At 38.7% G+C, this 23,830-nt stretch overlaps 1 protein-coding gene across 1 annotated transcript in view; it reads left to right on the top strand.

The window, feature by feature from the left end:
• The window catches only part of Slc9a4 (solute carrier family 9 member A4), a 65,070-nt gene that overhangs the window by 19,802 nt on the left and 21,438 nt on the right, over window positions 1–23,830 (top strand). Inside the window, exons 3-8 of the mRNA XM_004651783.2 lie at window positions 4,456–4,715; window positions 6,749–6,966; window positions 9,779–9,981; window positions 10,494–10,580; window positions 14,226–14,296; window positions 16,215–16,376. Of these exons, the coding sequence (XP_004651840.2) occupies window positions 4,456–4,715; window positions 6,749–6,966; window positions 9,779–9,981; window positions 10,494–10,580; window positions 14,226–14,296; window positions 16,215–16,376 (1,001 nt within the window). The remainder of the gene's footprint in view (window positions 1–4,455; window positions 4,716–6,748; window positions 6,967–9,778; window positions 9,982–10,493; window positions 10,581–14,225; window positions 14,297–16,214; window positions 16,377–23,830) is intronic.

The raw sequence follows: 23,830 nt of genomic DNA, 5'->3' as shown, positions 1-23,830 counted from the left end.
TATGCTACTTAATTCTTATACTCCCAGTATAATACCCTAGAAAAGTGAAAACAAAGATCTACACAAAGGAGCATGCAATGTCTAGAGCAGCACCACTAAAATGTTAAATGTGCCTTACTCGGTGGATGGTTACATAAAATATGCTATGACCATGTAATCAGTTGTACTCAGGAAAAGGGATGGATGACTGATACCTGTAACAATGTGGATAACTCTTCTAACCATCATGTTGAATTTTAAAAGGCAGGCACAAACAAGTTAATTTCTCATTTTCCAGTTATGTAAAATGCAAATGCATATGTATATGGTGACAATAATAGATCACAAGTTCAGTGTGGCCAAATTCAGGAGGGATAAATTTCAAGAAGTACAGGATCTGCTTCTGCTTGTGTGATGGTGCTAAGTATTCATCACAGAAGTGCTTGTATGGGTGGATCAGAATCTAATCATTTTATATGTAGTTTATCATATGTAAATTTTTACTCAACTAATTTGATAATATTAAAAATTGGCAGTACATTTGAAATTGAGACTCTACTTCTGCTGACCCTCAATGGGTTAGCTGGTCATTATGTGGACCTTCTCTATGTAAAAAATATTTGTAAACTTTTATACTTTCTTCAGTTAAAAAGGTTTCTACTGTAATCATGAGGGGTTTGGGGAAACTGCCAAAGGTAGCACAAAAGGATCACTCTCTGACAAAATGAGTGAAAAGAAAAAAAATCTAACCTTGTACTCCATATGTCATGGACATGTTTGAGATTTAGTATCAGCTGATTTCCTCATTTCACATATGAAAAAAACACACATATTGAAATGAATCCAATGGAATACTTCTGCCATTGTAATGAGACCAAGAACCTGCTATTTTGGCAGGTAAATTTTTTTTCAAGTAGCCATAAGAATTTTGTATAAATGTACTTAGCCTTTTACCTCAGAATCACCCCAGTCTGTGAAAAAAAAAAAAAAAAAAGGCAAGAACAGGTGTAGGAGTGATGAAGACAGGAGAACATTCACCTCAGGAGAGTGCTCAGAGCACCATATGAATACACTCTGCCTTCTCACACCCTACATTACACACAAACACTTACAAAACAAGGTAAAAATAAAACAAATGTTGTCCCTTAACGATATTACCCTTTTGGCCATGGCCCATAAGTGTCATGACATGTCCCTTCAGGTCACCCTGGAGTTCAGTGGCAAGGCAAACATCAATGAGTTTTCCAGACCATTAAAACCAGTTGGTAGCTGTTTGTACTCTGGAAAGCTATACAAAAGAGGTTGGGTTATGGCAACAATATACAAATCTTTGAGTCTTAATCATGTTTCCTGAGCTTCCTCTGGTTTGAAAGTCAAATAAATTCCTACTTAATCTCATCAAACCTACCTTTTCTGGTTTGCAGAACAATGTCTGGCTTGTCTAATACACTTCTTTTATGGGTTTAGCCCAGAGCTATAACATTCCTAGGACCACATGTAGATTGCTCCGTGGTCAGGCAGAAAGTGAAATCAGACTAAGCAGATTCACTAAATCAGAATACAACCACAACGTTTCTTTAGGATTTATTTTGAAACCATAAGTCACAAAACATAAATGCTCAGCCAATCTCCTCCCATAATAGGACTTAAATTTGCATAAATAAAATAGGGAAATATTTGTAAAATATGATCAATACACAGATAAATAGATATTGCTCAAGGCACCCATAGATCAAACACCTAGAGGGTATCAGATACGCCAGGAGTTTACCAGAAAGACTTCTACAAAGAAAGTCATGAAGTTGGGATAGCACTGATAATTGGGTTCAGAGTGACCCTGAGTGAAATGGGGAGGGAAGAAAGGACATGATGGGATAGCTTTGGAAAAGCACTTAAAGCCAGGTTCATAGTGTACTCAGGTGAAAGGGAGAGGGAAGGAGGAACATGATGAGACAGCCTTGCTATATTTCTCAGAGTTTACCTAGCCCACAGGGAGCCCTCAGGCTATGCACACAATAGGAAGAGCCTTTGTCTTCCAGGAAGGGGCCTTCCATAGTGTCTGTGCCACCTTTAGCTGAGAATAGCCCATGAGAATTACAATTCTGTTTTACTCCCTGTAGCCAGAAATCTCAGGCTTCTGACTGCCACAGATATAAAAGTGGATGGTTGATGGCAGAGAGACGGGCCAGGGACACACAAGCAAGATTAAGACATATTTATAATGTAAATGTGGGTATGAAGGCCATGCCTCATCTCAGAAATTCACAATATTCATAGTGTGTATGTATCATTGCTCCAGCAGATTTTTACCAAGATTTCCATTTTTTCTTTACCATTCTTCCCTTCATCACACAGACAATACTTTAGAAGCTTCTTTCTGGGGGAAAGTTTTCATTAGTCAGCCCACATTCCCATATCTAGCCAAACCTATTGGCCACCAGCTGCTTCTGCCTTAAACACCAGGGCACTGATGCACACACACAAGTGTGTCCTGGGCTTTCCTTTTGGGTCCTTGTTCTCTCATCAGCAGATTGTTGTTAATGTGGCATACTGGTTGAGGACTGGCGACACTTGATCTGCTCTCAGACATGGGTCTCTCTGCCAACTCACATTCCATAGCTAATAGCTATGCTGCAAGATTTTAAATCTCTGCACAGATGTGGACAGAAGAAAAAAGTACAAACAAGTCCTATGGTGACAAAGCTTCACCATTAGCTACAGCAAAACTGCCCAGCCCATAGACCACTGGCTTCTGTTTGGGTCCACATAGAAGAGAGGGCAAAGGATATGGGAGGTGGTTTGTTTTCAACACATTTTGGTTATGGTTATCTATATATAGTAAGACACTAGTCTAGAGACAACTTGTGAAATTATTGATCAAACAATGATAAAATATAATTTCTTGTGAAGAATTTTTTGTGTGTGCAAAATCAGCAAAATTTCATCATAAGGTTGATGTCATGGGGAGTCAAGAAAGGCAATGCACAGAGCATACCAGAAGGCCTGGGACATAGACAGGGGAAGAATGGCTAAAGCTGCCTGAAAGTGACAGACCATGGCCAACAGGTCAAGATCTGCACCAGAAGATTTCATTCTAACTAGCCCTGCAGGTGATGTTAAAGCCAGAACTCAGAAGCTGTCAGGCTGCAGTGAAGAAGCAAGGGAGCCTGGCCTGATGATGCTGACCTATATTCCCAGCTACTTGAGAGGTTGAAATGGGAGGATCCCAAGTTAAAGGCCTGGTTCAGTCAGAGTGAGTTCAAAGCCAGCCTTGATAATTTTTCAAGATCTTATCTCAAATAAGTAAATGGGCTGGAGATATGATGGAAGAGCATTCAGTGGTTCAGTGCATGTCTAGCATATACAAAGCCCTAGATTAATCCCCAGTATAGAGAAAAAAATAAAATTAGAGGTGGCCCTAAGTCTCTCAATAAGAAAGACTGGGATAATAATGGAGAGACCTGGGGTGGAGCAGGAAGGTTAGGCCTAGAGAATGCTGGCAGGGTGAAGAAACCTGCATGGGTTCAAGTCTCACTGGGGGGAGGTATGGATTAGCTGTTGTATAGCAGAGAAGTTGGCTGGGTCAGCTAGGCTGCAGCTAGCCTAAAGGTGTTGGGCAATTAGGAGACCACTGTCTGGAAGACAGTCAGAGACATACACTAGGTAGCCCTGGTGCCGTGTGTTCCTGGGCTCCAGAAGAGGCAGAGGGCCTTCAGAGTCCTCTCTGAATGCATGGCTTGCAGAGAGAGCACTGTTTAGGTGGATTCCAGGAGACATGGGCCATGCTGAGCCTTATGCAGGCAGGCTGTCACCAAGCTGACCTGCAAGTCTGCTGGGAACCATTTCAGGATCCATGGCTCAGGCAGCGTCCCACAGAAGTCTTCACCTGCACCTGGCTGACTTCCAAGGTCTCAAGGAAATGTTAGCAAGCATTTTCTCCTGCAATGTTCCTTCTGCACCCTTTTCTGAGGGAGCTTAATCTGGTACTCACTTTAAAGCAGAGGGCTTAAAGGAACTGCAGTCCTGAATATATAACATACTGGGAAAAGTATTATATTCAAAGCTTAGAGACTAACTGACTAACTAACTGACACAGGAAGCTTACCAAAGAGATGCACACAGAGTAAGTGCTCAGATTTTATTAATATTTTAACTGACTTAATAGTTGTATATATTTATGGGATACAAGATAATAAATAAATGCATGTATAAAGTATGTCAAATCAAGATAATTAGCTTTTCCATTTCTCAAACATATATCATGTGCTGCATTGAAAGCTAAATATTTTACATTTTATTCAGTGAATATGGATATATCTAAATTATTTGACACTATTTAAAAATTAGGAAGCCATATTAATGTTTGTTGTGAAATTTATTATTATATATTATTTTGCTAGACACAAAGTTGAGAACCTATATGTAACATATTTCTAACTTCTAAGTGAAGTTTATTCTTTTTCTTTCATTTTCTAGGTCTTATACAATATTCTAATTGCCTTCACCAAAATGCATAAATTTGAAGACATAGAGCCTGTTGACATTTTGGCTGGATGTGCCCGATTCATCATCGTGGGCTGTGGGGGAGTGTTTTTTGGCATCATTTTTGGATTTATTTCTGCATTTATCACACGTTTCACTCAGAACATCTCTGCAATTGAGCCACTCATCGTCTTCATGTTCAGCTATCTGTCTTACTTAGCAGCTGAAACACTCTATCTCTCTGGCATCCTGGCGTGAGTACAACTGAAGGGCCCAGGCTCATGGTAATGTGAGGAAAATTTAGCACCTAGGAGCCCTTGGTATCTGGAAAAGGCCTGGCTTCTCATTCTAATCCCTGAAGATGTTGTAGATTTTAGGATGTTTTAACCATGAAATCTATTCAGTTCCTTTCCCCAGCAAATGTTCTGTCTAGTATTTGCCTGAGGAACATGTAGCAATTATACAATGTCAATTTAGAATACTAAGAAAAGCTGGTGTAGAGAAGATCTGGGAAAAAATTATCCTAAAGCCCATCCCAGTAGTTTCTTTCATTTCTTGAAAATTAATTTCAAAGTAGAAGGAGGGTTGCCATGAGGAGCCACATTCCTGGGCTGTGCCTCAGTGGTGCCTTTAACCACACCACAGCCTTCCTGCCCTCCAGGCCACAGTGGAGCACGATAGACGGGATCAGGGCAGAACCCAGACTTCTTCGTTTTTGTGGAGACATCTATGGAGATGTTTGTGCTTGTGGCCTCGTGACCCTGAAATGTTTTACTCAGGGTGTCCTGTTAGATCTGGTCATGCTTCCTCTATGGCATTATCCTCATATCCAGCTATTCAGACAGGAAGATTTAATTTGATTGTATGGGAATACCTGTATCAATGACCTACATCTATATAGACGCTAGGAATCTATTAATTTCCTACTTTAACAATGATCAAAACTGCCAAGTCAAAGTTCTTTATTTTTTTTATTTTTGTTAAAGTATTTTATTTTGAGCTGGGTCTGGTGGTACATGTCTTTAGTCCCAGCACTCAGGAAAGGCAGAAGTAGGAGAATTGCTGTGAGTTCAAGGACATCCTGAGACTACATAGTGAATTCCAGATCAGCCTGGGCTACAGTGAGACCCTATCTCAAATAAAACAAAAAAATATTTTAATTAATTTATTTATTAGAGAGAGAGATAATGAATGGGTGCACCAGGACCTTTAGCCACTGCAAATGAACTCTAGACACATGTACCACAATGTGCATCTGGCTCATGTGGTTTCTGGGGAATTGAACCTGGGTCTTTAGGCTTCACAGGCAAGTTCCTTAAGTGTTAAGTCATCTGTCCAGCCCTCACAGTTCTTTCTTTAACTCGAAATTTGCTAAATTGCTCCAGAAGAGAAACACTTGAAGCATTTGTTATAACATTGTGAAAAATACTGTTTGGGACATATGGTTAAGGTCAGAATTTAGGAAAGTGAGGCAGGAGGAACAATAGTTGTTGAAAAAATTTGTTTGATTGGAGAAAAAGAAGGCATTGCTAGATTATTTGATTATTTAACTGAAGTAGATTTATTTTGGTTTAAGGAACGATGGAGTAGTTTCCAAGATTTGAGGCTGACCAAACTCTTGATGAAGGAAAGGAAGGATCAGGCATATTCTGCTTCTAGTTTGCTGGAATGAATGGCTCACGTGTGTGTGTGTGTGTGTGTGTGTGTGTGTGTGTGTGTGTGTGCAGGCCATGTCACATACACCTTCCCACTGCACTCACTTTTCCTTGAAGAAATTCCTACTTTGGGGAGAGAAAGACAGGAAATCTGAGGTGTGCAGCTAGAGAGAACAAATGCAAGAGGCATGATTCTGGATCAAGGCAGTCTGCATGTATGTCTGGTTGTGACAGATTCTCACTGCTGGGGAAAATCACCTGACCACAAGCAGCATGTAGGAGGCAAGGTTTATTTCAAGTATATAGATGCAAAGAGAAGTTTCCTCAGGGCTAAGAAAAGCATGACAACTGGCTTATACTTCACATATTTGCAGCAGCAAGCACGAGCTGGCTCTGCACATGTGGGTTGGAAGACTTAACTCCAAGGTTCACTCATACCTCTTCTAGCAAGGCTCCACCTCTCAGAAACTCTTCCATCTAGGGACTAAGCAGGAAGATTAATTACAAACACTGGAGGTTATGAGGGGCATTTCCCATTCAAACCACCACACTGCCTTGCTATTGGGAAAGATCATTTTTTGTGGTGTAGAAAAATCTTGTTACTTGTCCCTGAGCCTCCATTCCTTTTGTAGAATTACAGCCTGTGCAGTGACCATGAAAAAGTATGTAGAAGAAAATGTGTCACAGACATCCTACACCACCATCAAGTATTTCATGAAGATGCTGAGCAGTGTCAGTGAGACCTTGATCTTCATCTTCATGGGAGTGTCCACCATTGGCAAGAACCACGAGTGGAACTGGGCCTTCATCTGCTTCACTCTGGTCTTCTGCCAGATCTGGCGAGCCATCAGTAAGAGACACCAGCACCTCATGTCTCTCCTGCCTTTCCTTTCTCTCCTTCCCCTGCTACAATGTAAACCCACAAGCAGGAAGCTGGTTCCAAGCAGGTTGACTACATGAGGAGTTCAGGCTCCTTGTAGTTTTTGGTGACCAGTAAAATTTTCCATTTGCTCCCACCATCAGCTCAAAGCCCATTAGTGTTTGGCTGAACATGATTCTGCTCAGAAGTGAGGCTGGGGCAGGAAGTATTTTGTTTTTAATTGAAGGGAAAACTTTCACATCTACACATTTAAATATAACTCAGTAAATATATCTTCACTTCTTTGCCAATTCATAGCCTCTTACATCTTAAATTAGGTATAGATTATAAACTGTGGCCATTTACACTTTGTTACAGGGCAAGTGAGAACTCACAAATCTACATAAGACAAATACTGTTGGAAAATATTCCCTTAAATAGTACAGCTGGCCTATAAGTTGAGTTTATGAGTGACTGATGTATAAATAGGCAACAAAGGTTTAATCTTATTTTTAAAACAAAAGATTAATCTTATTTTTAAAAGTTTACTTTTGATTAAAATATTAATTAGTAATGACAACTATAAAATAAATGACTTCACTACTGGAAAATGTACCTCATTTGAAAACATGAGATTCAGTGAGTGCTGTACACTTCTGTCTCAGTAGCTACAAAAATACATTAAGCCTGAGCTACAATATACATGTTGTTTTTTCCTTTGATAAAAGATATATTTTAAAAATAAATTTGGTCAATGATGAAAGAGAAACAAGATATGGATGAGAACTTATGTTGACTATTTATAATTCAAGTTAATTTAGGTTTGCAAAAATTTATAAGATCCAATATTAAAATATTAATATTTTCTAAATATTAAAATATCAATAAATGAGCACTTATGTGTATTCTTGGTGAGAAAACAAGACAACTGATATAAACTTAAAATCTCAAATCCAATCTTGGAATGAGTTTTGATTATATATGTGAAGTGCTCACCATTTATCTAGTCAGCTTTCTTTCTCAGCCAAAAATAATGTATTTGGACAAGTGTTTAAGACCTATATCAGTTCTAGCATTATACAAACCTACAAGGAGTAGACCTCATCTTAAGAGAAGTACAATTACAGAGATTCAGTCCAGATAGTGGGGAAATGAACCACCTAGGATAGCTATGGATAACTCTATGTTCCCACTCCTCAGTGATCACCTAGCCCCACTCCATGATTCTACACCTGTGAGTGCTGATGGAAAACTTGGACAGGGCACAGGACTCACAGAGAAGGTGTCAGAATCCAGGGCTCTAACTCATTAACTGTTCTTCCTCCCTCTTGACTCTGTATCTCTAACTATAAGATAATATTTAGGAAGACTGTATAACATATGAGTCCTTGCTTCCCATTACTTATGGGTGGTGTTTCATAACTCTGTCTTCTGAGGTAAGTACACTTGGCCCTTTATGTCTATGGGTTCTGCACCTGTAAATTCAGCCAGCCATAAATCAATAATATTAGCAAAGAATTACAGCTCTACAACATGTATAGATGTTTTATTGTTATCACTCCATAAACAATACAACTACTAATATAGCATCAACAGTGTCTTGGATATTATTATAAGTACTCTAGATATGACTTCAAGAATCCAAGAGGAAATGTATGACCTATAAACAAATACTTTATTTAGTATAAAGAACTTGAGCACTCATGGATCTTGGTACTCATGGTACACTTGGACCCAATCTCTGCAGACACTATTACTCCTATCAAGTGAATATGTAATCTGATGACAGAGATAATGAAATAAATACCTTGCCCAAGGTCAAATGGCCTTGCAATAAAAAGTAGAATAGACCAAACAAATTTTTTAAAAAATTGTGTTTTTGTACTACTAATGTAATTACTATCAAAGAGTGCTTCTTTGAATTCTGTGTGAGGAAGTACACAGGACATATAGAAATGATTCTTCTGAAATATTTACTTATAGCTTTCCAGCACTTCATGGTGGCGTAGTCATGTGGGACACATGGGGAGGAAAATCAGTATGGTGAAAAACATGCCTACGATTTGAACAAGCTTCGTTACCCTCCAACCTCAATAGAAAATGCTCATTCCCATTGATCCCTATTAACTTTTTTTCTATTTACACTGAACCCAGGCAGAACTGAGCCAGTCACAGGGATCTGCTCATCATGCAATGACATCAGTCACTAAGAAATACCCTTTATCAGGTACCCACTAAAAATATGAAATGAGAATTTTTTGATTACTGGACATCCTTTCTTTACTAGTTTTAAATAGCAGCACAAAAATATGAGTATAATAGAGATATATAGCTTATAATAAAAATTCAAGATTTTAGCCAGGCGTGGTGGCACATGCCTTTAATCCCAGCACTCGGAAGGCGGAGGTAGGAGGATCGCCATGAGTTTGGGGCCACCCTGAGACTACATAGTGAATTCCAGGTCAGCCTGGGCCAGAGTGAGACCCTACCTTGAAAAACCAAAAAAAAAAAAAAAAAAATTCAAGATTTTTATTGTTTTACATACACACACACACACACACACACACACACACACACTACTTGTACTAGGAGCAATAAGGCTACCAGAAAATACTTCCAAAATGAGTTTCTAAAATCTTGAAAGATGCCTTGAAAGGTGCTGTTTGGGGTGGGGGTTCTTGGAGGTGTGATAACATCAGGCTGCCTTGCTTGGAGAACAGGTGCGCACAGCCTCAGCTCACTAAGAGCATCGTGGCTCAACACTCATGACCCTTTGATCTAATACATATTTTCCCCTTTCCAGGCGTATTTGTTCTCTTCTATGTCAGTAACCAGTTTCGGACTTTCCCCTTCTCCATCAAGGATCAGTTCATAATATTCTACAGTGGTGTGAGAGGAGCTGGAAGTTTTTCACTTGCATTTTTGCTTCCTCTGTCTCTTTTTCCTAGGAAGAAATTGTTTGTCACTGCTACTTTAGTAGTTATTTACTTTACTGTGTTTTTTCAGGTTGGTAGATTCCTTTCATATTTAACATAAGTACATTGCTTCAAGACTGTATTAAGTTAGTAAAATACAATGAAAAGCACTTTATACAACATCTGGAATTGTTTAATACTCACAATAAAATTTAAAATATTTTTAGGGTATGTTCATGGTCAATACAATGTATTAATCAAAATATTCTGGGATGAGAGGTAAATGATAGCTACTCTGTTAATTTTTGAGATTAAGACAGTGACTGGTACTTGATGACATAAGATCTTATGTTAGTTAAATAGCTCTTAATGAGCTAATGAAGGTTTGAAAGGTGAAATCAGGCTTATATAACTAAAATAGGTAATAACACACATTTTATTGCAACATTATAAAAACTAAGAGCTAAAGTATATATTGACACTTTTTAATCCAGTAGAAGCTAGAAAAATGCATATAAATTCAGCACTTTGATAATATATACTATCTTTATAGCAATAAGCCTCATCTAATCAAAACCCTTTATTTTGTCACTTATGATCTAGGGAATTACAATTGGCCCTCTGGTCAGGTACCTGGATGTCAGAAAGACCAATAAAAAAGAATCTATCAATGAAGAGCTTCATATCCGTGTAAGTTAATTCAGTCATAACGGATGATTTCCCATGTGCCATAATCTAGAGCCTAAAGGAGTCTGTGGAGATGTCACTAGGTTTGAAGCCTCTCCCTCCCAGCTACTCCTAAAGTTTGCTGTTGCTGCTGAAGGGAAACTTAGTAGCTTCAAAACACACAGGTGTGTTTCTTACAGTTAGGGAAGTGGATGTCTGAAATGGGTCTTGGCAGTGATGGTACAGTACTGTATTCCATTCTGGAGGTTGTCGGGGAAAATTTTTCTCCTTTTCTATTCTTGTTTAGGCTTTCTATGTTCTCTGACCTCTTCCTTCTCCAAGGCTGGCAATGATCTCTTATGCTATGTCACTCTGACAAAGGATCTTTAACTCCTTCTTATACATTGAAGGACCTCTGTAATTTCATTGGGTCCATATGAATAATTACGATTGCTCTTAGTTCTCTAGTTACCTGCATTTGCATATCAATTAATATAATTACAGGCCCCTAAGACTGGGAGGTGAACATCTTTAGGAGATAACTGTTCTCCTTACTATGGTCTACATTCAACCCTCAAAAATTCATGTCTGTTCCATATGCATTTCCTCATCTCTTGAATGCCTTAGTCCATTTCATCATCAAGTCCAAGCCTCATCTAAATCTTACCAGTTCAGAGTCTCAATCCTCACCATCTTGATCACCTAAATTAGGATGGATGAAGCTTTGGATAGAACCCATTCTGAGGTATATTTTCTCCTCACCTAGTAACCCTGTGACGCTCAAGAATCATGCTACCTGCTCCTAATTTATACTGGAAGGACAGTTATCCAGTAATAAGCATCAATACACCCCTTGAAAAGGGGGGTAGGCAAATGAAAGCCACAAGAAAGTCATTTATCTCAAGAAAATTACAACATTCTCCTGGACAAACTACTGTTTTCTAAACTTAGACACACTGCATCCCTTAGTAATTCTTTCTCCATGCTCTGGGTTCACTCAGGCCTTTGCAGCAGAGAGGTTTCATCAGCCAGTTTGCTGCTGGAGAATTTGGGGGTTCACTAGTTTCTTCTTAGTCTGCTTCCTTTCCATTTTAAGATGCCAGAATTCCCCTTTGGGTTCAATGGGGAAGCAGAACCAGATGGAGAAGTATGAAAAGATTTTTGAAAATAATTGGATTGATCTACATTCTTGTGGGAACTGGCTAGGAAGTCCAAAATCCATATGTCAGATCCATCAAAGCAGGTGTGCTCAAATTCTCAGGTGTGAGCTAATGCTGTGCTCTATAAGAAGGAGTGTGTGTGTGTGTGTGTGTGTGTGTGTACATGTGTTGTTGGGCATGGAACCCTGGGACCTGCACATGATAATCAAGCATTGTACCATTAAACTCTGTCTCTAGCTCAACAACTAGAAGTTTCACTAGGGTATCCATGGCTTAAATTGAAGCTCTTCAACTGATCAAATCAGGCCATTCCAATTATCTAGGATCACCTCCTTTATTTATATAGCCAACTGCTTATGAGCTCTACCCATATTTACAAAGTGCATGCAGCATCATAGAAATTAGTGTTTGAATAACCAGTAACTTGCTGAGTCAAGTTGGTACCTGGTACCTTAAAAGTATGTCAATGTGGTTAATATCCCAAGTTGTCTTGCCTGTTTCCAAAACCACAGCTTGAAAGGAATATGTGGTTCTCTGCTCATTTTGAACTCCTGATAGGTAAAGGTAAAGGCTGTTATGATTTCTGACATATTGGTAGGGTTTGGTGGAAACATTTCACTCCCACAAATATGAGTATGAAGTTGAATGTGAGTTTCACCTCTCTGAGTTGCACATTATTCAATTCTATATGGTTGACGTGAATAGAAATGAGAACTACTATGTGGAATATATGAATGGTTCTGTTTTCAAAGGACATTCTTGCAGGCTGGAGAGATGACTCAGCATTAGATGCTAGACTGCAAAGCCAAACAACCCAAGTTCAATTCCCCAGCACCCACATAAATCCAGATGCACAATGTAGCCTGTGTCTGGCATTTGATTGCAGTTGCTAGAGGTCCTGGTGTGTCCATTCTTTCTCTTTCTCTCTCTGCTGGGCATGGTTGTACACACCTTTAATCCCAGTACTTGGGAGGCAGAGGTAGGAGGATCTCTGTGAATGCAAGGCCAGCCTGAGACTACATAGTGAATTTCACATCAGTCTGGGATAGAGCAAAACCGTATCTCAAGAAGAGACTATTTCTATGATCATTTCTTGATTGGCACACCCAAAGTGTGTACCAGAATGGGTTTGTGAGAGTAATGACTGGGAAGATGAGTACTGTGATGTTTCAAGGATTCAAACTGTGAGGGCCTGCTTGCATAAGATTATTTTGTTTTATTTCTATATGTGGAGTTCATAATTTTCACAAATCTAGTGCTGGAAAATATCAAAGAAACCATCAAAAATCAACTCTAAGTTTCATTCCAAAAGTTATCTGAGGAAATAAAATGATCTAAATTCCAGAAAATCTAAGGAAAAGTTTTAAGATTATTTGAAAATAGTTAACAGATTAGAACAGGTTATGTTTTAAACTATTTAATACCTTAACCCAATTATAGATTTGTTGTCTATATCTCTGGATTCATTACTTGGGGAAATTAGAACATGTCACATGTACTATGAAATGTCATACATGCCTATGGTATATTTTGTTCCTTTCTCAAAAATGTTATGGCTATCTATAAAAGGGAGGAAATCAATTAAATGTTCAATTAATAATTTTTTAATATTTTATTATTTATTTATTTGAGAAAGTGAAAAAGGCAGAGTGAGAAAGAGCGAGAAATAGAAAAAGAAAGAGAAATGGTGCATCAGAGCTTCCAGCCACTGCAAATGAACTCTAAATGCATGCACCACCTTGTGCATCTGGCTTACAAGGGTCCTGGGGAACCAAACCTGGGTCCTTTGGCTTTGCAGGCAAATACCTTAACTACTAAGCCATCTCCCCAGTCCTCAAATAATAATTTAATGTTTTATTTTATTTTTCATAAGATTCAGAAGCCAGTATAAACTTGGATGATTTCTAATTTAATTTAGAAGTCTATTTGCAATTATTTCATATTTCATTTCCCAATACATTCTTATAAGCCATTTTGAATAAAACAAATATAGTATAATTGACTTGGATATTGAACTCTAAATACCCAGACCAAATAAATGATCAGATGAAAAATAAGGAATGTAAACATATTCTTATTATATTTTATTACAATAGAATCTCTGAAGAATTATACTTGAGAAACTATGAAAAGTGGGTGATTGTCTTTTGGCAATGAAAGCAAAAAAATTATTTAATCATTCCATTTGCACCCCTATGATTCCATTCACGATCAGTTTCCTAGATCATCTTAGAAAGTAATATTTTAATCAAATGTCAGATGCTGTGTTTTCATTGCATAGTATGCTAATTATCAAGAAGCTCATCTAGAGAACATTTCAATCATGAAAGTAAGTTGAATTACTACGGAAGGTGTGCTGCATTTTAGATGCATGACCTGCGTGATATATGGGAAGATATGCTTCAATATATAAAAACATTCTTTGTTCCCCAAATTATATTAGTATTTTTTCCATACTTTATAGTTAATATATCACCATAAAACCATTTCATTCTATTTGGCTTGGCAGCTGATGGATCATCTTAAAGCTGGAATTGAAGATGTGTGTGGGCAATGGAGTCACTACCAAATTAGAGACAAGTGAGTAGGTTAAAGTTTCACTGCTTAACAATGACTATTTGTGACATAGGGATCAGGAAGAAAAGAGTCCCAGGATCCAGGCCATACAAGAGGCAGCTTGGCATGGATAATGAGAGATCACAGGATGATAAAGCTGTATGTGGTGTAGGTAGCTTTGGTGAGATCTAGCACCTTTGATGAATAGAAATTATAAAGTCATACTGAAGTTTAAAGCAGGAACAATATTCTCCTTAATAAAAATAGCAAAGTTATTGGATGACCAACTTCATAAAGCAGGCAAAGTAGTTTGGTGAGTTGTTAGGGATTCTGAGGAAAGGAGTTCTCCATTGTGGAGGTCACCTCAGTTGAAGACTTTTCAGGTCCTTCTTATCTAATGATTTTTTAAAAATGCCTATAGCATTCCTGTCCACCACATCTTAAGGAGAAATATTTATTGTGGCTGCAAGTGGTTGGCAGCTGACACCATGGGCATGTGTGCATTGATAGCAAAGGTGTGAGGAGGAGACACTGATTGGACAGAGGGCTCTGAGAAGCCTCTGACCTTAGGGAGCTTGAGGAAGTGGAAAAGCAAAAAAGACAGGAAGGAGTGGGTCAGGAAGCACAGAAAGGGTGCAGAAGTAAGCAGTATTGCTGGGTGTGGTGGCACACGCCTTTAATCCCAGCACTTGGGAGACAGAGGTGGGAGGATTGCCATGAGTTTGATGCCACCCTGAGACTCCATAGTGATTCCAGGTCAGCCTGGGCTAGAGTGAGACCCTACCTCAAAAAAACAAACAAACAAACAAAGAAGCAAAAGGTATTGTGGAGCGTACATGGAATGACATGGCACATCAAGAGACATGAGTACCCACTATTGTCAGGGAAATGGCAGCTCTTGGAGTTGACTAGTGCATGCTCAAGGTAAACTCAAAGAGAACAATGTCAAACATATCACTGAAGTTGATTCAAGTGGGTGGAGGAATTAACAATAACAATGGCATCTCATGAGAAAAGGAAGAAAACTAGATCAAGGGGTGACCCATTAGAGTATGTAGGATGTGAGCCAAATATATCACAAAATTAGGCTGCCACACCTGCAGGGGACTTCATTGACAGTCCCTCTGTCTCATAGATCAGGAAAATAATCACAAGATAATAAGCCAGCAGCCCAGGAATTATGTTACCCTCCAGAGAAATAAAAGTGGGCAGACAAACTACCCTTTGAATGTAAAATGATTGGAAGTGTTGAAAATTCCCACTCCAACCAAATGAACAATTCCAAAGGTGTCAAATGCAGGCACGCAGCTCAATCTAAAAGGGTGGCCACAGGTTCAGTACAATAGTCAGCAGCCATCAATGTCTAGCCTATTCAGAGTCTCCATCATTCAGACTGTAGGGATTTATGAATGGTGGAGGTCTTTCCCATAATTGGCAAGATTCAAAATGGTCTGTAACATAATGGGGCAAAGCTACTGTAACTATTGGGCTATTTAAACTTACTAGGCTCTGGTTGAATAGTCCAGCATGAATATAAGTACAGCTGCTGCTGTTATGAACTATTAGGATAGAACACTTGTTCGAAAGCCTTGGCCCCTGATTTCTTTTCTTGTGATTGGAACTGAGCCGAGCTGGGCCGTCCTTACTCCCCACTTATGAACACTCCTTGCCCTGATTGCAGCTTGTCTTTTCCTTTTTGTTCACTTGATTTTCACTGTATTCAGGCTATTAGACCATTTTTCTTTACTTAAAAAATGCATAAATACTATGATTTTAAAAATGTGTTCAAATGCTATGAAGTCCAGGGACTGTCTTGATGTTTTCAGAATAAAGAACAAAATTTCAGAATAAAGTTACATTTCAGTTTATTTAAAGAAAAATGCATATGTCCATAATGTATATAGAGGTTAAACATGACCCAAATGTCGATTTTATTTTCTAGATTTAAGAAGTTTGATCACCAATATTTACGGAAAATCCTCATTCGAAAGAATCTGCCCAAATCAAGCATTGTTTCTTTGTATAAGAAGCTGGAAATGAAACAAGCTATTGAGATGGTTGAGACTGGGATATTAACTTCTGCTGCTTTTTCTGCAGCCCATCAGTAAGTCCCATCTGCTGCTTCTTTTTCTTTTTGTAAAAAGTTATTTATTTAATTAAGAGAGAGAGAAGCAGACAGAAGGAGAGAGAGACAGAGAGAAAGAATGGGTGTGTTGGGCATGGTGGTGCAAATGAGCCCCAGATGTGTGTTCCACCTTATTCATCTGGCTTTACATGGCTCCTGGGGAATCAAACCTAGGTCTTTGGCTTTGCAGACAAGTGCCTTAACTGCTAAACCATTTCTTCAGCACTTTTTTTTTTTCTTTAATTTGGCTTTATGTGGTGTGTGTGTTGTTGTTGTTGTTTTATTTGCATATGACTGCATGTTTGTTTGGGTGCACATATGTGTATGGATATAGAGTCCAGAGTTTGGTATCAGTTATTTTCTTCAAATTCACTCCATCTTATTTTTTGAGACAACACCTCTCACTGAACCAGAGCTCACTGACATAGCTTGACTTGCTGGGCAGCAAGATCCAAACATCTTCCTGTTTCTGCCTTCCCAGCAATGGGGTTGCAGGTATGTGTTGCCATGCCCAGCTTTTATGTGCATGTCAGGAATCAAAACTCATGTCCACTTGACAAGAAGTTTATCAACTGATCCATGTTCCCAACCCCCATCAGCTTTTATTTAAAGCTCGCTCTTTTTATTTATATTTATTTGAGATATATATAGAGAGAATGGGTGCACTGGGCACTCCAGCTGCTAAAAAAGAAGTCCAGATGCATGTGCCACCTTGTGAAAATGGCTTAAGTTGGCCCTGGGTAATCTAACCTGGGTCCTTTGGCTTTTCAGGCCAGCCCCTTAACTGCTAAGTCATTACCCCAACCTCTCATAAGCTTTTTTTTTTTAATTTTTTTTATTTATTTATTTGAGAGCGACAGACACAGAGAGAAAGACAGATAGAGGGAGAGAGAGAGAATGGGCGCGCCAGGGCTTCCAGCCTCTGCAAACGAACTCCAGACACGTGCACTCCCTTGTGCATCTGGCTAACGTGGGACCTGAGGAACGGAGCCTCGAACTGGGGTCCTTAGGCTTCACAGGCAAGCGCTTAACCGCTAAGCCATCTCTCCAGCCCTCTCATAAGCTTTTTGATTTAGGTTTTCAGGTAAGCATTTGTCAGCATTTGAGGAAGTGCCAACTTATGGTTTCATATAAAGGTAATACCAAAAGTGAATAGACAATAAGATGAATGTGGGAGTCAGCTTTGTGTTACTGTAATAAATGCCTGAGATAATCAACTCAGGAAGAAAAGGCATTTATGTTCAGCATAGTGTTGGACATTTCAGTCTATGAATGGTTGGCTAAAGTATTTGGAGATGTGACCAAGGAGCATACTATGGTGATAGTAAATGGCCAAGGTATTCACCTCTGGAGGGAGAGGTGATTTCTGGGGTCCCAATACCTTACTTGACAGTCAGACCCCTAATGACTAGACCACCTACAAGACATCATCTCTTAAAGGTTCCTCCAAATTCTAACAGTGCCATGGGTTGGGAACCAAGCAGTTAACACATGGACTGTTGGTAGACATTCCTGTGAGGAAGGAATCATGAACATAATGTTATCTGTTTGGTTCAGCTTGGTCTCCTTTTATGTGGATGATATCTTCCTTTGTAAGGGAAGAACGAGTAAATTTATAAAATGACAGCATATTTTATATGAGTTTCTTTTCCTATAAATTGGAAATCTCTAGTGTTTAATCTCTATTGATTCTGTCCTTTGATCATTTCTTACATGTACTTCATTTCTTTTCATATTTTCTATGAGAAGGGAAAAGTCATCTTTCTGAGATGCCAAGTTGGATTTGGGGGATGTATTATTCAGTCCATGTCACTAGAATGAAATATATGTCAAAGATTACTTAGGAAGCAAAGAGAAGTTTATTTTGTACCATAGTTCTGGAGGCTCAACTTCAAGATTAGTTTGATTCATGGCTTTGGGTCTTTGGTAACAGCAGCACGTGGAGCACAAATTGGAACAAGTGTTCACATCTTCAACCAGAAAGGAGAGAGTGGCTTTATAATCCCCTCTGAGGGCATGCTTCCAATGAAGTAAAGACCTCTCTCTAGGCTTACCCTTTGAAAGTCCATAGGAAACCCCAATACTGCCACTGTGGGGACCAAAGTTTTACAAAACTATGGTCCTTTGGTGGGGGGCACTCACCCAAACAGAGAATAAGAAGTGTGGTAGCTGATGGACTATTTAAAGAGGAAGAGACATTTGTAATTGTGTCTAATGAAATGGTCTATATGAGATTTCTCTTGAGTCTATATGAGACCAACTTAGAATAGGACCAGGGAGTTGGCTGTCTTTCTCGTGAAGACATTGTACGGAGTTGCTGTGGAAGGGAGAGGCCATATTTGATGTGTCTCAAGTCATCTGCTAATCACTTGTCCTAAAAGCTGGATAGATACTGTTTTTAATGTGCTTTAATTCTCTGACATTTAATAAAAGCTCCTTAAATATTACAAGGATCAATTCATCTCCCAAAGAAGCCCAGTTTTCTTCCAAGGAATGGCTTATGAATTGGGAAAATCAGTGACAACATAGGTTTGGAAAAGGAATACCAGCTCCCTCCATCCTGTCATCTTCATCAACTAGTGCTGCTTGATCATGAGCTTCAACTATGCCCTCACATTGGGAAGCAAGATGAGAGCAGAACTAAGAATAGGTACCAATATAACTGTCACAAATGCCTGAGTGTTATTTCTCAGTTAACACCTTCTTCCCTTACCTGATAATGAATCAGAAACACCATTACTTTCCAACATGGCCTGGAAAAATCTCAACTGATGTCCCCAAGGGCATCCCAGTATAAATAGAAAGCTTTTTCTCTATTTCTTCTCCCCAAATTCTTTTTATGGCACTTTGTTTATTTTGTGCTTCCCATTACAAGGCTTAAAGGAGTTGTCTGACACTACAATGGGAACATACTAACAAATATTTATTGGCAAGGCTATACTGAGCCATCATGGAACCAGAGGCAACAGGAAAGATCAGGAATGTTGATCGTGCTTTAATTAAACATGTTGTTATTTTATCCTTCAAAGGTCCCCCCCCCCTCACCTAAAATACTGCATTCAGATCTTATTTAATGACTGAGAGTTTTGGCTCCTCCTTATACTTTAATACCTTAATTCCAGGCCTGATCACTAGATATTTAATTAATGCACAGACTCCATGTACTGCACTGGCAGGGTCATGATGTTAATAAAAGATCACATCACGTATAATCATAAAGAACAGGAAATGCCCTGAGTCCATGTGGGGTGAGTCTCATGTGATTCCTTGGTATGTGAACTGCTCAGCGAAGTATGAACTGGAGTTACTGTGGTGGCAGGGGAGGACTGCACAGCTCCAGGCAGTGCAGACCACTAGAAACTTCCTCAGTTTGCTCCCTGGTGATGTGAGCACTTGGTCTGGAAATGTAAGGGTATTTATCTCAGATGACAATCTAGTCTATGTTTTAGTGTACTGGGCTAGCACATATTTTGAATCTCTATATTACGATGCATCTGACTACAAGGCAATATATAAACCAGCTTCATCTGGAATACCTCTCTTCACACTTTAAGTGAATTATTTCTTCAGGAATTCATTGAAGATCAGTAACAGTCATACAGATAAGGACTATTTTACCTAGTAGAGCCCTTACCTAGTTAATTAGCTAGAATGAGAAAGATGTATTTTAGAGCTCGTATTTAATACAATTAGTATTTAAATTGCATTTATTTGGTCTCATTAGAAATCTGTAGGATACAAAGCCAAAAGGAATTCCTCTTCTGAGATCAAAGTAGCCAAATTCTAAAAAAATAAACCTTTACACAATAATAGGAAAAAGAAGTGTGTACTCAGCTCACTTCTTATTATTCTGTATGAGATAACAACAAAATGCACATACACATGATATTTTTCTTTACAAATTTACTCAATTGTTCCACAAAAGTTTAGATTTCCAAATTCTATCACCTCCAGGGCTGTTGATTCTATGGAATTCTATTGTTTTGACCAATATTACATATTTGAACCTCAAAAATAGCCTTTGGAATAGGTAGAATGTATATTCCCTTTGTTACTACAAACACAGAGCTGCTCATCTCATCAGGAGTGATAAGCTGTTAAAAATTATCAAAATATAGATGCTCAAATATAACTTGATTAGGGGGCTGGAGAAAGCACTTGCCTGCAAAGTGAAAGGACCTCATTCCCAGGACCCACATAAGCCAGATGCAAAATGTGGCACTTGTGTCTGGAGTTTGTTTGCAGTGGCTGGAAGCCCTGAAATGTCCCCCCCCCCCTCTGTTTCTTCCTCAAATAAATAAATAAAAATAAAATATTTTTAAAATATTTGATTAATATTATGGGGGGATTAAGATAGTTCCAAATGTATTACATAACTTGCTACAACCATACAACCTTGATGTATATTTAAAATTCTCAAGAAGTTTAACATGTCACTTATTTTTTAAGAAAATGATAATGGGGAGGTAATATGATGGAGAATGGAATTTCAAATGGAAAAGTGTGAGGGTGGGGAGGGAGGGAATTACCATGGGATATATTTTATAATCATGGAAAATGTTAATAAAAATTAAAAATAAATAAATAAATAAATAAAATAAAAAATTTTTAAAAAAGAAAATGATTAACTTCATGGTAGTCGAAGAAATTTTTATTTTTATTTATGAGAGAGACAAAAAGGGAGTGGGGGGAGAAAATGGGCACACCAGGGCTCCCAGCCACTGCAAATGAACTCCACCATGCACCACCATGTACATCTGGTTCACAAGGGCTCTGGGGTATCGTACTTGGATTTTTAGGCTTCACAGGCAAGCACCTTAAATGCTGAGCTATCTCTCCAGCCCAGAATTTAATTGACTGCACATTACAGGTTTGAGTTTTTATTTCTGCATTCTCACATGTGATGTTTCTGGTTACATTTTTCATTTCCATAAATGAACTTTACTTCTCCTTCTCAGCCATGCTTCAGTCCTTGTAAAGGGGGGACATCTTGGTGGGCTCTGTAAACTGACTCAAAGCAGGCATTCAAGTAAAGTCACTGCCCAGGAGCACTGCGAGAAGCATTGTTGTGCAGTAGGCAGGATTTCTCATCATATGTCCATGCTTTTACTGTAGACTTCATGACTAGGCTATTACTAGGTATACTTTCTAAAAGCATCAGGCCATAATAATTGATCTTTTAGAATTTTTAGTAGGGCATAAATGTAAAAATCGAATTAAAACCTCCCTTTACTATAGTATAGCATCTTACAGAAAGAAAGGAAGGAAGGAAGAGGGAAAGGAGGGGAGGAAGTCAGAAAGAGTGAAGAAAGAAGAAGGGAAGGAGAAAGAAAGGAAGAGATAGGGGAACAAGGGTGAAATAGAGGAATGAAGAGAAGAAGGAAGAGAAGAGAGAAGAAAGAAAAATTAAAAGTAATATGAACAATGTATTCAAATACTTGGACTCAGATTTTCCCAGTTCTATTTTAATGACAGACATTTTCTTTATGGATAATAAATGAATGTTCCAGGGACAAGAAGTGTGTAGTTAGTTTGCCATCTTAATCTTTTTCTATAGACATCTGTATATACTTTTCTAAGGAATGTATCCTGCCTGTGCTTGTGATGTAAGCATCCCAGAGATGGCCATGTTACTGAAGAGACATGAAGAAAACCTCATGCATCACCTCTTTCAAGTTAGCTATCCTTATAATTGTAGTTGACACTTCTCAGCATGCATCAGGGAGAGGCACAGCCTTTGAGATGCCTGTTTTACTCATTCCAGCAGGCAGCCCAAATGGACTAAGCCTGAAGTTAATGACACATTGCTGGAGTCTGGTCAATTACAAATTAGGGAGAATGCCAAGCTAATCTACTGCTATGTCAAGTTTCACTCTGTCATTTCACTTGTCAATGGTTTTGCCTATTTGTTTTATATAAGTACAGAAAATTAGAACTGTTTGAATAGCTGGTGTTCCTGTTTAGTAGTACATCACCCCCTCCCATAATGAAGGCATGTGTGCAGATTGTGAGAGTATGCAGACATTCCTAAGTCAGAATCAGCTTTCTGTGAAGGACATTTATGAAATGCCCTGATAATAATGTTTAAATCACCAGGGGTGTTAACCAAATATCAATTCAGGTGATGTTTGCAGCTCTAAGATAAGGAAACTGATTTCAATAATTTTATACAAAGGACATTAGCCAGTCTGCAGATAGCTTTACTACATAAGATACTGGCATACTCTAATGTGAAGTATCCAAGCCCTCAAAATATGTTTAGTAATTACACATATTGCTTATGACTATTGTGCTGCTAATATTTGGGGGATACTACTTAAATTTATCTGCACTGAAACAAATGGCTAATCTCTGTGACCAGTTATCCTAGGAACACAAGGAAAATCATATTGGATCCATAGTGTGTCCTTATGCATTCGAAATAGTTGAAATCGGAAAAAATTAGAGAGAATAAAATCACACCTTAGTGTTTCCTGCAAGATGTTAAGGAAGATGGCAGTATTAAAAGGAAGGCTGAGTTTTCCTTGACTTCTTTTTGTTTTCTTTTCGTTCTTATGATTTACAGTGAAAATATGTTCCTAATGTAACAAAAGTACTTCAGGGACCTGGGGACTTGAAGTATGTAGCTCAGCTGGTGGAGTGTTTGCCTAGCGTGCATAAAGCCCTTGGTTCGCTCTCTAGCACCACATACACTGGGCATGGTAGCTTTGTAAATTACTTCCACTAGATTGTAATCAAATACACTTGTCACATGAACATTCTTCTCATAGCAATGTCCTTATTTTGACATCCCAGGGGAAAACTGTGTAGTGACTGCTCACCTGGACCTGACCCTGGTTTAAAATCTCTGGGAGTGGTGGTGTCCAGAGTCTCAGCTTGCATAACCTGCATGGTGCAAATGGTTTAGTTCCACTTTTAAAGTATGAGTCAAGTTCCTTAAATCATTCTTCAACCAAAAATAAGACCTTTAAAGGTACAATTCCAGGGAAATATCAGTCACACAACCTCAGCAATCACGTGTACTAATAAAGCATGAAATGCGGTGTGTGGGTGGTGTTGGTGGGTGAACTGTTTGGTCACCTGGCCTCAGTGAGGTTAGGTAAAGAACTAACAATGACTGGATAATTTTAATTCTATTAAACTTAACAGTGAATGTTGGGATTGTACTTTATGGTATAATTTCCCAAGAATTTATTTTTATTCTATTGTACAAATTTGGGTATAAAAATTACTTGGATATCACCATCTTAAAATCCATTTAAAAATGGGTTAGGGCTGGAGAGATGGCTTAGCGGTTAAACGCTTGTCTGTGAAGCCTAAGGATCCCGGTTCGAGGCTCGATTCCCCAGGACTCACGTTAGCCAGATGCACAAGGGGGCACTCGTGTCTGGAGTTCATTTGCAGTGGCTGGAGGCCCTGGCGCGCCCATTCTC

This window comes from Jaculus jaculus, chromosome 4, assembly GCF_020740685.1.
Source record: "Jaculus jaculus isolate mJacJac1 chromosome 4, mJacJac1.mat.Y.cur, whole genome shotgun sequence".
In the NCBI taxonomy this organism is placed as follows: Eukaryota; Metazoa; Chordata; class Mammalia; order Rodentia; family Dipodidae; genus Jaculus; species Jaculus jaculus.
This window is presented reverse-complemented; position numbering and strand designations above follow the sequence as displayed.